This window comes from Geotrypetes seraphini, chromosome 15 (genome assembly GCF_902459505.1).
Source record: "Geotrypetes seraphini chromosome 15, aGeoSer1.1, whole genome shotgun sequence".
NCBI lineage: Eukaryota > Metazoa > Chordata > Amphibia > Gymnophiona > Dermophiidae > Geotrypetes > Geotrypetes seraphini.
In genome coordinates, this window is record NC_047098.1 from 25,614,224 (window position 1) to 25,627,523 (window position 13,300).

General features: G+C 42.8%; 1 protein-coding gene across 4 annotated transcripts in view; it reads left to right on the plus strand.

Moving 5' to 3' along the window:
• Window positions 1-13,300, plus strand: part of UBE4B (ubiquitination factor E4B) — a 137,310-nt gene that overhangs the window by 72,045 nt on the left and 51,965 nt on the right. For all 4 annotated transcript variants that reach the window (XM_033921512.1, XM_033921510.1, XM_033921511.1 and 1 more), the window contains one exon: window positions 8,796-8,937. In XM_033921512.1, coding sequence (XP_033777403.1) covers window positions 8,796-8,937 — 142 coding nt within the window. The remainder of the gene's footprint in view (window positions 1-8,795; window positions 8,938-13,300) is intronic.

Below are 13,300 nucleotides of genomic sequence, written 5' to 3' on the forward strand. Positions count from 1 at the left end.
AAATATCACAATTTTGTCGCGAATTTTGTGACGACGGCCATCTTGGATTTTTAGCAATTTTATTTTCTAAAGCTCCCTGCAAATTTTGCCTAGAAACTTGCTGGAATGAAGTCCTTAGGCTCCCCTCATGTGGATTCTTGCCAGGATTGCGCAGATTTAGCACTTTCAGAGCGTTTTTATGCTACATGCCTCGTGGCACAGCTGAGGGGGGGGGGGGGAAGGGCTGCAGCATCCAGAGTAGCCTCTCCCCTGCTGAAGCAGGTGACCAAATGCTCAGCTAGACGGGGGGTGGGGGAGCGGCCGTTGTTGTTTCGGGGCTCAGCATAACTGGTAATTCCGTCCGCCAGGCTGCAGACCCTACACAGCCTCAGAATCACACAGTTTAGCCACCTTAGCATGACCTATGCCCCAGGAGCTTGTCACCTTTCAGAATTTTTGAAATTTTTGCGCTCTGAATTTCGGATCAATGTGTTCTCCTCCTGCACAGTCCCAATCTGCCTACACAGCTTCTCTTAGTGACATTACTCCTTTGGACACATCCTAGATTCACCCTGCCACTATGCTTTCGCTACCTGACCCTGATTTGGGGGATCTGGATGCGGATTATTTGCATACTGACCCCTTATTACAAGTGCAGTGTTCCCTGAGATAGGAGATCAGGGGCTGGATCTGTAGATCCCTCTGTGGTTTTGGGAACCTGGAAAAGCTCTCATGAGCCTGTGCTTATTTGAGTTTGCGGCTTTGCCAGACCTTCTTTCTGAATCTTTACAGGAGATCTTTTTGGTCACTGACAGCAGCGCATGTGGCGGGAGTAGATAATTCTCAAGCAGACTTCCTCAGCAGACAGACGCTGGATCCAGGTGAGTGAAAACTGTCCCCAGAGGCGTTCCAAGTGATTGTGGGGTGCTGGGGGCAATCCTGCTTTAACCTCATAGCCACGTCAAGAAACAAGAAAGCAGATCGCTTCTTCAGTTGAAGATCCGAGCCCGGAATCGAGGGGCTTGACGCTCTGATGCATCTGTGGTCTCAGGAGCTTCTCCTTTATGTGTTTCCTCCTTGGCTATTATTCAACCGGGTCATTCGGAGGATCGCATCTCATCCGGGCCGCATCATTCTGGTGGCTCCAGATTGGCCTCATAGTCTATGGTATGCAGATCTGATGCACTGGCGCAGAGGTTGCAGTTTTCGCCCGAGTGCCTTTCCAGACTTTCTCACACAGGGTTTGGTTTCCGTGGAAGATACGGATTACTTTGCTTTTGCAGCATGGCTCTTGAGTGCACAGCCTTACAGCATAAAGGATATTCTGCCCTGGTTGTTGATACTCTTCTGAAGTCTAAGAACTTGTCCACAGTGTCAGCTTACGCTAAGGCTTGGAAGGACTTCCTACATTGGTGTGCTCTGGACCAGGTGGACCCTTTTTTTCAGCTCCAATCTTGATAATTCTTGCCTTTCTTCAGGCTAGTTTGGATAAAGGCTTCACTGTGGCTTCTCTTTGGGTCCAGGTGGCTGGGCTCTCCTGTTTTAGATCCTGGGAGCCTCGGTCCTCCTTGGCGTCTCATTTTGATGTCGCTAAATTTTTGAAGGAAGCTCTTAGTGTCAGACTGCTGGTTAAGCACCCATTCCCTTCCTAGGGCCTTAACTTGGTATTGTCTAGCCTTACCAAGGCTCCTTTGGAGCTTCTTTGAGCTGCTTCCCTGTTGGAAATATCGAAAAATAATAGTTTAAAAGTCGGCCTTATTAATGCAAGATCTATTAAGAGTAAGCATCACCTATTAAAAGACACTATTACCGCTCAAGGATTACATATACTTTTCATTACAGAAACCTGGCTCTCTGATGGTGAGGAAGCCTATCTTTCATACTGCTGCCCTCCGAATTACAATTATCTTTTTAACCATCGCCCAAATCGTAAAGGAGGAGGTCTTGCTGCTATTTTTCAATCTAATCTAATTAACCTCAATGACCAATCTAATGGAAATTCCTCTATCGAATATCTCGATCTCAAACTTAATTCAAATATTAGCCTCAATTTTTTATTGTTGTATGTTCCTCCTCCAGTAGGTCAAAACAAAATAACTCTACTTCAAGATCTCATTTTTGATTTTTGTTCAGCTTCATCGCTTCCTCTAGTCTTAGGAGATTTTAACATCCATTTTGACAATGCTTCAGACACCAATAATCAAGATATATTAAATATGCTTCATTCGGTAAATTTATTTCCAAAAATAATAGGCCCAACTCATTCAGCAAACCATACTTTGGATATAATTTTTTCTCCCAACTCTCAATATATTAACTGCTCAATTCCATTAATCAATCCTGTACCCTGGTCTGACCACTATTTCATTTCTACTACTATATCATTTTCTAGTTCAATAACACACAAAATGCAAACTGAACCCAAACTAATCTCATATCGTGATCTTGCTAGTTTAGAAGATGCTGACATATCACCTTTTTTTGACGTAGCTACTATTGATGACATGCCCACCTCAATAGAGGATCAACTTTCATACTGGAACTCTTCTCTCTATTTACTCTTAGACACTAAAGCACCAATAATCTTCAAATCTTTTATCGGTACGAAAATTATCCAACCCATGGTATACGGCGGAACTATATCTGTTAAAGAAACAACTTCGTTCATTAGAAAGAAAATGGCGTCACTCTAAGTCTCAATTAAATCTTCTAAATTTTAAAGAACAAGCAGCCATATACAAATCAAAAATTAATCAGGCAAAGAAAAAATTCTATTCAGAAAAAATTTATAAAGCAAAAAATTCCACTACCCTATTTAACATCTTAAAATCTATCACATCTCGTAATTCAAAAAACACTACAGATCAGATACCCCTCTTGAAAGCACAAGATATTGCGGATGCTTTCAACCAAAAAATCAATAATATTCGAAGTACTTTTTCCTCTAACATAAATAATAGTTCCTTAAGCAAACAATCTGGTGATCACCTTCTAACAGCTAAATGTTCAAACTTTAAACTTCCCACTCTAAAAGATATCAAAACACTTTTTTCTCAAATAAATTTAAAGAGTTCGGGGTCTGAAATTCTTCACCCATTTTACTTAAAAAAAATTTTTTCATCTCTTTGGTCCTTTCATTCATACCATTATCCTAAAAAGTCTACAAACTGCTTCAGTTCCTGCCCTCTGGAAAACTGCTACTATCATCCCTTTGCTTAAAGATCACAAAACCAGTAAAAATGACCCTTTAAATTACCGCCCAATTGCAAATATCCCTTTTTTAGCCAAAATGACTGAAAAATTGATATTTAACCAGGTTTCCGATTTTATCGAATCTACCAACGTTATGCATCCTAATCAGACAGGCTTCCGCAAATACCATAATACGGAACACTCTCTAATCGGTCTAACGAATATCATTCACTATTTCCTGGACCATCATAAATCTGTCGCCTTTTTTTCCCTGGATATTTCTGCAGCATTTGATACAATTGACCATGATCTACTTCTCAGTCGGTTAGAATCGATTGGTCTCTGTGATCAAGTCCTTAACTGGTTCACATCATATCTCACTAATCGAACATCTTGTGTCAAATTTAATAAAGAATATTCTGACGCATACACAACGACCTTTGGGATTCCTCAAGGATCTATTTTATCACCCCTTTTATTTAATATTTATCTTGCACCATTATTAAATTTGTGTCAGTCTGTTGGCTTTACTGCTTTTTCATATGCAGACGACATTCAATTAACTCATCCATTCAATCCTGAAAATCAGGAAGACATTAAATCTTTAAATGTAAAACTCGAACTAGTTCAAAATTGGCTTAATAATAATAAATTAGCATTGAATATAAATAAAACAAAAGCAATGATTTTTAATTGGAAAAGAGACATCAGATTAAACTCACCTTTCATCCTTAATAACACGCCAATTGAAATTGTTCCCAAATTAAAAATCTTAGGAGTTATAATTGATGAAAAATTAGAATTTAAAGAGCATATTAACAACATAGTTAAAGTCTGTTTCTATAAATTACGCCTGATCCGATCTATATCTAAATTCCTTGAACCCAAATCTCGCAATATATTAATTCATTCACTAGTAATAGCGAAATTAGACTATTGTAATTCTTTGTTGCTCAATATTACTCAAAAAGAAAAACGACGATTGCAAATCATTCAAAACACTGCTATTAAATTAATCTATGATGCAAGGAAATTCGATCATGTAACTCCATTTTTCATTGACGCTCATTGGCTTCCTATTAATCAGCGCATACAGTTTAAGGTCTTATTACTTATATTTAAAACTTTGATATATAAGGAACCTCAGTGCATATCAAAAATGTTAATTCCCCATTGTTCTACACGTGCACTTAGATCATCTTCTCAAAATCTATTAGTTGTTCCCTCTTTAAAAATAATAGGCACTCGAAGACCAGATATGTTCTCCATAGTGGGTCCCCAATGGTGGAATTCATTGCCCCAATACATAAAAATTGAAAAAGACATTTCTTCCTTCAAAAAATCCCTGAAAACATTCCTTTTTAAAGAGGCTTTTAATATTTAAATTTTATTTTATTTTACGAATTCTGTTTTTAAGAATCCCCCTGCTCCTCGATTTTTTTCCCTTAAATGTTTTTCTTAATATAACAGATGTAACTTTTCCCCTCCTTTCCGTCCAATTGTTGTTTGTCTTGTCTGACTTCTAATGTTTATATATATTGTATGTTTTTTAACTTAAATTATCTTATTATTATGTACATCGCTTTGTATAAAGATATAGCGATTCATCAAATATTTAATAAACCTTGAAACCTTGGACTTGACGCTCCAGACCATTTTTCTGGTTGCCCTTACTTCAGTGTGTCATGTGTCAGAACTACAGGCTTTATCTTGCAGGGACCCTTTCCTGTGTATTTCGGAGACAGGATTTTCCCTTCAGACGGTTCCTTCCTTCTTGACAAAGATAGTTTCGGCTTTCCATATCAATCAGGAATTGTGTTTGCCTGTCTTTCAACCAACAGGTTCCAAGTCAGACAGGACCGGCCACCTGTTGAAGAACCTGGATGTGCACAGAGTTCTTCTGCATTATTTGGAGGTCACCAATGAGTTTTGCGTCTCTGACCATATGTTTGTGCTGACTCATTTCAGAGCGCTCTTGCTCCCAAAGCTACGATTTCCTGTTGCTATTTCGTCAGCTTACATTCTTGCTGGGAAACAGTCTCCTGTATCCATCAAGGCACATTCTAGTAGCAGTGTGCCGCCTTCGTGGGCTGAAGCTAGATTTGTCTCCCCTGAGGAGATTTGTAAAGTGGCAACATGGCCTTCTCGTCAGACGTATGCCAGGTTCTACAGTGTGGATGTGGCGGTAGACAGGACTCCGTCTTTGGATCCTTAGTCTTAAGGTTCAGTGCAGCAAGCCCACCCTAACTTTTTGGGGGACTGCTTTTGTACGTCCCTACTGTCTAGAATGTCTCACCTATTGAACTAGAAAAGGAGATTATGTAACCCTGGTAAGCTGTTTTCTAGTAGATAGGTGAGACATTCTAAACTCCCACCCTCTTTCCTGCGCCTGCTTACAGTTTTCAGTCTGTTTATGCTTCTCAAAGCTGATTCTTGGATGTCTGTCAGCCCTTGTGGGCTGGGAAGACTTTGCATATATGTTTCTATTTATTGGGGAATAATTTCTGAACTTTTTTGAAGCCTATGTTGGTGGTTAATGGTACTGTTTAGTTACTATTTGAGCAGAACAATTTGTTTGAGCCTGTTGCTACAGGTGCCTCTATTTCACATGTATTGGGTGGCTTTACATGCTTGGGTACTGACTAGAGGTGGAGTTAGAGAGCCCAGTGAAGTACAACAGAGACAAAGTGAAAAATTTGGAGTGGATTCCTTCTCCAGCATGCGGCTAAAGGGAAATAACCCTACTTTCTAGAATGTCTCACCTTTCTACTGGAAAAGGTAAGTACATACCGTATATACTTAAATATATACATACCGTATATACTTAAGTATAAGATGAGAATTTGGGGCCAAACAAATGGCCCAAAAATGGGACTCGTATTTGGGTCAGTGCCCCCCCCCCGACTTGTTGCAGGCCTTCACTGGCCTGCCGTATGACCTGGTGGGCGGGGACAAGAGGGATCCCTCCTGTCTCGGCCAATTCTGACAATTTTTTTACCTCCCTCCCGCCTCCCTTTTTGAATCCCTGGAGGTCCAGCGGTATACCGGGCAAGAGCGAGCTTTTTGTGCTCCTGCCCAGTGTGAAACTGCTCGCTGAATGACGGCTACTAGTTCTCATGGGGCTCATGAGAACTGGCAGCAGCCATTCAGGGAGCGGCTCATGGGCTGCAAGAAGTTGAGGCAGCCGTTCAGGTTCAGGAAGGAGCTCAGTGTGGGGCAAGAGTGTAGAAAGCTCGCTTCTGCCTGGTACACTGCTGAAACACCAGGGATTCAAAAAGATAAACAGGGGAGGCGGGAGGGAGGTAAAAAAAATGTGTCAGAGCCGGCCTGCAGGACATTGGGAGAAAAGGGGGGGACAGGGTATAGGGTAGGGAAGTGGGACAGGGTACAAAACCTGCAAGGGAGGGGGAATAGGGTGGAGAGCCTGGCAGGGAGTGAGGGGGGCTGGGTGCAGATCCGGGCAGGGCACATGAATATTAAAACACACACACGGCTTATATTCGAGTGAACCTCTTTTGGAGGAAAAGAGTACCTCGACTTATATCCAGATCGTCTTATATTCGAGTGTATACGGTAATCTCCTTGTACAGAATCCACAAAAAAGATGCAATGCCAGGTAATCAGCAATAGGGAAGGACATATTAAAAGTCACTTACAAGGTAAATAATGATTGCTATGCTCACAAAGTGCCTTATCTGAGGGCTAAATATACATCTGTTGTGAGATCTTTAGAGGAGGTATTGACCAATGATGTATTTAGGTGGGGAAGTTTCAAGTTTCTTTATTTTTGATATACCGTCTATCAGACAAGTGTCTAAATGGTGTACAACAAAATGAAATTAAAAAGAAATAAATAGAGTCAAATAAAAAAAAAATCTTAGCAAATGTTAAAAATACTTGACAAGTTCACACTGACATGCATGGAACAAAAGAGAAGTGGGGGAGGGAAGATTTCTAAATACATCGAAGTAAAAAAAAAAAAAAAAAAGGGAGGTGAATGGAGACACATTAGGACTGGGGAGGACAATTTTTGTTTTCAAATCTACAAAACAACAAAAGAACCAGAGGTCCAACTTCGTCTGCAGTGAAAAAACAGACCAGAGCAAACAAACCAAAACTGCAGACTTGTACACGGTGCAGGCAAATTTTATTTTGACAAATAAATCTTAACTAAAAACCTTTTACCAGACGGGGGACCCAACATGGTCCGTGTTTCGGACAACCTTCATCAGGGGTCCATGGTAATAAAGGTAAAAAGAAAAATATCACAAAAAGAAGCCTGGAAAAATAGCGTTTGGTAGCACACCAGTGAATCTCCGAAATGCACTACAAGTTCGTCACAGTAAAAGCCATGGTAATAAAGGTAAAAAGAAAAATATCACAAAAAGAAGCCTGGAAAAATAGCGTTTGGTAGCACACCAGTGAATCTCCGAAATGCACTACAAGTTCATCACAGTAAAAGCCATGGTAATAAAGGTAAAAAGAAAAATATCACAAAAAGAAGCCTGGAAAAATAGCGTTTGGTAGCACACCAGTGAATCTCCGAAATGCACTACAAGTTCGTCACAGTAAAAGCTTTTACTGTGACGAACTTGTAGTGCATTTCGGAGATTCACTGGTGTGCTACCAAACGCTATTTTTCCAGGCTTCTTTTTGTGATATTTTTCTTTTTACCTTTGTTTTCAAATCTAAGCACATTGTACTACCTGAAAAAAGTGCCTACACAAAATGGAGCTCTAAATCAATGTACCAGTGACAAGCTTCACTGCAAAAGTACATGCTGAAATAGTGTCAAACTACTTTGTATAGCCGCGTCTTAAACTCGGTTCTTTTTGCTTTCATAGGTAGTGAGGTTTTGAATGAAGAGACTAATCCCTGTTAGGTAGAAATCAGCCACATTGTTAAGGAAGGCTTTGGCCTCAGATAAAGCTATTACTTGAGTCTATGTGCATGCCAAGTAAACTTTGTGCATATTATTTGCAGATAATTCTGGAAGAGATCATACGCAAACTTTTTTTTTTAGTATCTTTTTTACATGGCATTTAACTACTGTTTGGATGGGGATTCATTTATAGAAGTCTAGGAGATGGCACAGCATATTAACTTATATTTGGTGATGTCATACATCTGACACATTTTGCTTCTCCTGCATCTGGGATTGAGGGTTATGTACCCATGAAAGTTGTGTCTGCCAGATGTGTGAGGCAGAGTGTTGTGGCTCTTTATAGGAAAGTCCTGCAATCCTGGGGAACCTCAGACATGCAGACTGTTTCCACACTTGATGAACTTTCTTTTCATGTTCCCATTGGAGAAGCTTTTTAATTGACTTGTTTGGAAGGTTATCTTCTCTATTTGTTAAAGTTTAGAGGCAGTAAGTTGCCTATTTAGAATTTTGTCATGATATGCCATAGATAGAGGATTGTAGTGTGTGTTTCCTGTGTTCTGTAGTTCTTCCAGGACTCCATCACATGTTTTCTTCTGCAGTTTCTGGCTGCTTGATAGTATAGGGTAAACAATAGACAAGAATTGTCATCATCCATACTGCAGTATAGAAGAGCTTTCACAGGGCTTTGAACTTAGAAAGGTTAATATTGATCTGGCTTTTCCTTTATACTTCTTTAAAGCTCAAATACAACTGGTGGGACCAGTGCCTGTGATCCCGGCAGTGATAGGTTCACCATTGAGACCTGCAAAGAAACTGAGATGCTCAACTACCTCAGCGAATGCTTTGACAGGGTGGGCATAGAAGAAAGAAAAGCACCAAAGGTAAAGAGAGCAATGGGTGGGGAATGGGGGCTCATGTTTGGGAGTAAAGTGAAGAAGATGAAGGAAATGTGCAAAGGGGGGGGGTGCTTTATTTTTATGTAGATATTGTATGTTTGTAAGTTGTTGTAAGCCAGTGTGTGTCAAACCTTTTTAGCTCTGGCACATGGAGCAAATGTTTTTCGAGGAACATTATAATTGAAATTATAAAATTGCAAAATCGATAAAAAATTAAATTTGAGAGTTATTTATTTAAAGTTTTTAAAGCTATGTATGGGTAATTGTACAAATAGTGAAACTAAAGTAGATAGAATAGAATTGCTAAACGGTGCAATGGATGGGCTCGTTTTTGAGTGCAAATTAGCTCAAAATGTGGCTTGAGAGTTGACAAGCAAACACTCATTTTGTCATCCACCATCTGCAGTCATTCTCTTTTTTTTTTTAAATTTCTGTCAGAGCTGAAAGTCTAAGATCACAAAGATAAGAATATTCAAACGGTAACAAAGCCTTGATTGCTTTGTTGCTCAAGTTAGGATAATTTCTACATAAAAAATAAAACTAAAAGTACTTGCCATTAGTTTTCAAGGACCAATCATGTCAAAGAATGATGCTTGTCTAGGCAGTTGTATCCTTATGCATGTAGACGTTCATAACATTGACAGACTCTTGCGTATACGACATACATGTCATCTATTCTAGTGTATACTTATGAAGGGAATTTTAAAAAATAAAGTAAAATTCTGGAATCTCTTATGGCACAACCAGAATCTCTTCAGGGCACACAGTTTGAGAGGCACTGTTGTAAGCTGTATGATAGTAGTATCTGCCAAATGTAATAAATTATATGAATCTCGTGGTGAAGAGTTTGTGGAAGAGGAGGAATGTAAGAGAATCATAGTGGGGAGGAAGAGGAGAATTTGAGGGAGTCTTTAAACAGGAAGGAGATCTTTATGGTGGCAAGGGAAGGGAAGAGGAGGAATGTGGAGGCTTATTTTGCGAGGGTGTCTTCTGGGAATAGAAGAGGTGAGGATGAATTAGACTAGTTGCTGGGGTGTGTCAATGTGGGGTGGGGAGGTTTTCTAACTAGGAGCTGGGGGATTATTTTGTAAGAGCATTTTACAGTGGTTCAACTCTGCATGCAGTTCTTCGCAGCCTGCAGTGAGCAGTCTCTTCATTCACAGGGTTCCTATAATCATAGGAGCCAACTTTTGAAAATGATTGAGGGTGCTCCAACTCATACAATAAATTTCCTCTCACCTAGCAAAGGTAAAAAAAGGAAAAACAAAATACATCTAGTGGCAAATGGTAGTGATGACCAGTTTGTATCTAAATGTCAAGAGCAGGGACAGGGAATATGGACAAACTAAAAGCTAGGGTCCAGCCACTCTCTCCTTCCCCTCAAAGTGTGTCAGCATCATAGTTAATCTCTTTCTCTCTTCCCCTCTCTTCCTCCATTCAAGCCATTTATAGCACTTTTCTCCAACCAGTCCCTTTTTTCCTGCAGCCCATCTACACCAAACTCTATTTCTCCATGTTTTTATTTTTCCCAAATTTTATCCCACCCCCATCCTTCCTCTACTTTTTAAATTTTTCTCTTCCTGCATAGGCATAATTTGATGCTTTTATATTTGGGAGGCAGGAAATTTAATTGCTTTTAGCCTACTCTACTCTCTAAATCTTTTAAACATGTTCTGCTTCTCATTTTTATTTCCCTCTGCTCCCCAGCAAGATCCAATGCACTTTTCCCTAGCCAGTTGCCATTCCATGCAGGTTTGGCTCACCTATCCCTTTACTGCTTCCCACTTCTCCCTGGACAGGGATCTTACAGCCACACATGAAGGTGACGTCCCCGTGACGGAGCCGACCCGGCAGTCTAAAAGCTGCAAAGCTAAAGAGCTTTGCGCATGTGCCAGCCCTCCCGCCCTAAAGTATCCCACCTGGCCCCTATATAAGCACACCCCCAACCGGCAAACACAGTTTTAAAAGTTTCCGCGATCTATCCAACTCGGTAGTCTTAACGGTGTCAGCCGTTTTTCTTATCGCTTCAACTTTTAATTTTCCAACATTTCTCTTCACGATTTTGATCTAGCAGCGCTCTGGTTTAGCATGCCTGAAAAAGCCAAACCTGGTTTTAAACGCTGCTCCACGTGCGACTTCAAGATGTCGGCGACTGACCCGCACGCCTCCTGTATCCGTTGCCTGGGTCCCCTCCACCGGACGTTTTCCTGCGCTCACTGCGCTAAATTAAACAAGCGCTCGCTCAAAATTCGAGCGCTTAAACTTACAGAATTTTAGCTCCCTAACGCAGCCTCCGCTCTCTCCTCCGCCTGCCAGCAAGGAGCATCGGAGCCGCAGGGACAGCCTCACAAGGTGCCGAAGCTGGTGCTTCGCAAACCAGCTCAGGCACCAGCGTCTCCTGCATGTGACACATCGGGGCCGATGACGTCACACGCAGGGACGCTGCCTATTGGCTCCCTTGCTCCTCCACTGCCTATTGGCTCAGTGACTGCTCCCACTGGCCAATCCCGGCAGGATCGCTCTCTCTCGGTCCCGCCCTCGGCACCGACTGACTCCAGCCATCGGCACCGTGCTCCTTCGAATACAGAGCCTGCAGCCCAGCGTTCTGCCTCCCCAGACCGGCATCTGCACTCTGCTTCAGCCAGCCCACCCAGGACACTGAAGAGGAAAGCTAAACATCTTATTTCCTCTAGTTCCTCCTCCTCGGGCTCTCCTCCTACACTGTCTGCTGCTGCTGCTCCAACCCAGGACCCAGCTCTCTCACCAGTCTCAGCCTCTGATGCAGCCTGCACTTTTTCAACTTTTCAAGCAGTTCCAGCTCTTTCAGCAACAACAACCGCTTTCTGCATCTCCTCCGCTCCTCTCCGCTCAGCCTATTGAACAGGGCACTCAGCTTACATCCGCACCTCATCTGGTCCAGCATGATGCCCATCTCTCTGACTCTGTCTCCACTACCTCTTTTATGGCGGCGGAGCTGGAATCCTACTATGCTTCCTCCTCGCGCTCTCCCTCACCTGATCTGCAGATGGATCCTCTGCTCTCTTCTCTGGCTCATGAGGATACTCCTTCTGAGCGGGATAGGGCATCACCTCCGGAAGACACCTCCTACCCACGCTTCCTATCCAAGATGGCGTCTTCTTTACAATTGACCACCACGGCCCAGCCGGACCCCTGGGAACAGCGGCTTCAGGTGCTTAAGTATCTTCATATTCCAAAAGAAGTGGTCTCTTTGCTCCTTCATGCTACTCTGGCTGATTCTCAGAAAGCAATCTGGAACACCCTCTACTCGTCCCGGGTCACGAAACGCAGTTTGGAACATAAATACGAGATTCAGGATGTAGCGGGGTTTGGCAAAACTCAACTCCCTCACCAGTCCCTGGTTGTCCGCTCTGCCTTGCAGAAATCCAAGTCCTCCAAAGACTTCGCATCTACTCCACCAGTCCGCGAGATGCGCATCGTGGACTCCATGGGTAAACGAGCATACCAAAATTCCATGCTGTCTGGGCGAATTGCCATCAATCAGTTCTTCTACACCCAATAGAAGGGTTCTTCTACACTCTATTCTAACATGGAGGATATGAGAAAACTGGTCGAGACCTTACCGGTGCCCACGCAGGAGGCTTTTAATGCCGTCCTCTCCAACTTCGAAGACTTCAAAAAAGGCCATCGCAGAAAATGCCTCCCTGATCCTCATCACCGTATTGGCCGCGTCAAGCCTGGTTCCCCGTCCTCCTCAACCGGGCTTCTCAGGCTCCTTGGATTCTCCCGCAGTTCCCGGATCTTCTCATACGACACGACGGCCAGTTGCTACACCCCAATCTTCCGTCTCTCAAATTGACAGCCTGGCTACTGCTCCCATGCTGACCGTGGACTCTGCCTTCCCTCCGGAGGTCCTGCAAATCCTTCTTGCCTCCAGAGCTCCTGCGACTCAACGCTCCTACTCCGCCAAGTTGGCCCGTTTCCAGCGCTGGTGCTCCACCCGTCTTGTTCACCCCAGCACCTCGCCCTTGGCTCAGGTCCTCCGCTACCTTACCTCTTTGCAAGTCTGCGGATTATCCTACACCTCCATTCGCCTTCATCTGGTGGCCATCTCAGTGTACCACGACCCTGTGGACGCGGTCTCTCTGGTGCGCCATCCTGTGGTCAAGCGCTTCTTCAAGGGTCTTCTTCGTCTGCATCCTCCTCTCCGACCTCCAGTGCTGGTCTGGGATCTCAACCTCGTGCTGCAGGCTCTCATGGCTCCCCCATTTGAACCTCTCTCTGTTGTACCACTCAAATTCCTTACCTGGAAGACTCTATTCCTGGTAGCTATTACCTCGGCTCGCCGAATTGGAGAACTCCATGCTTT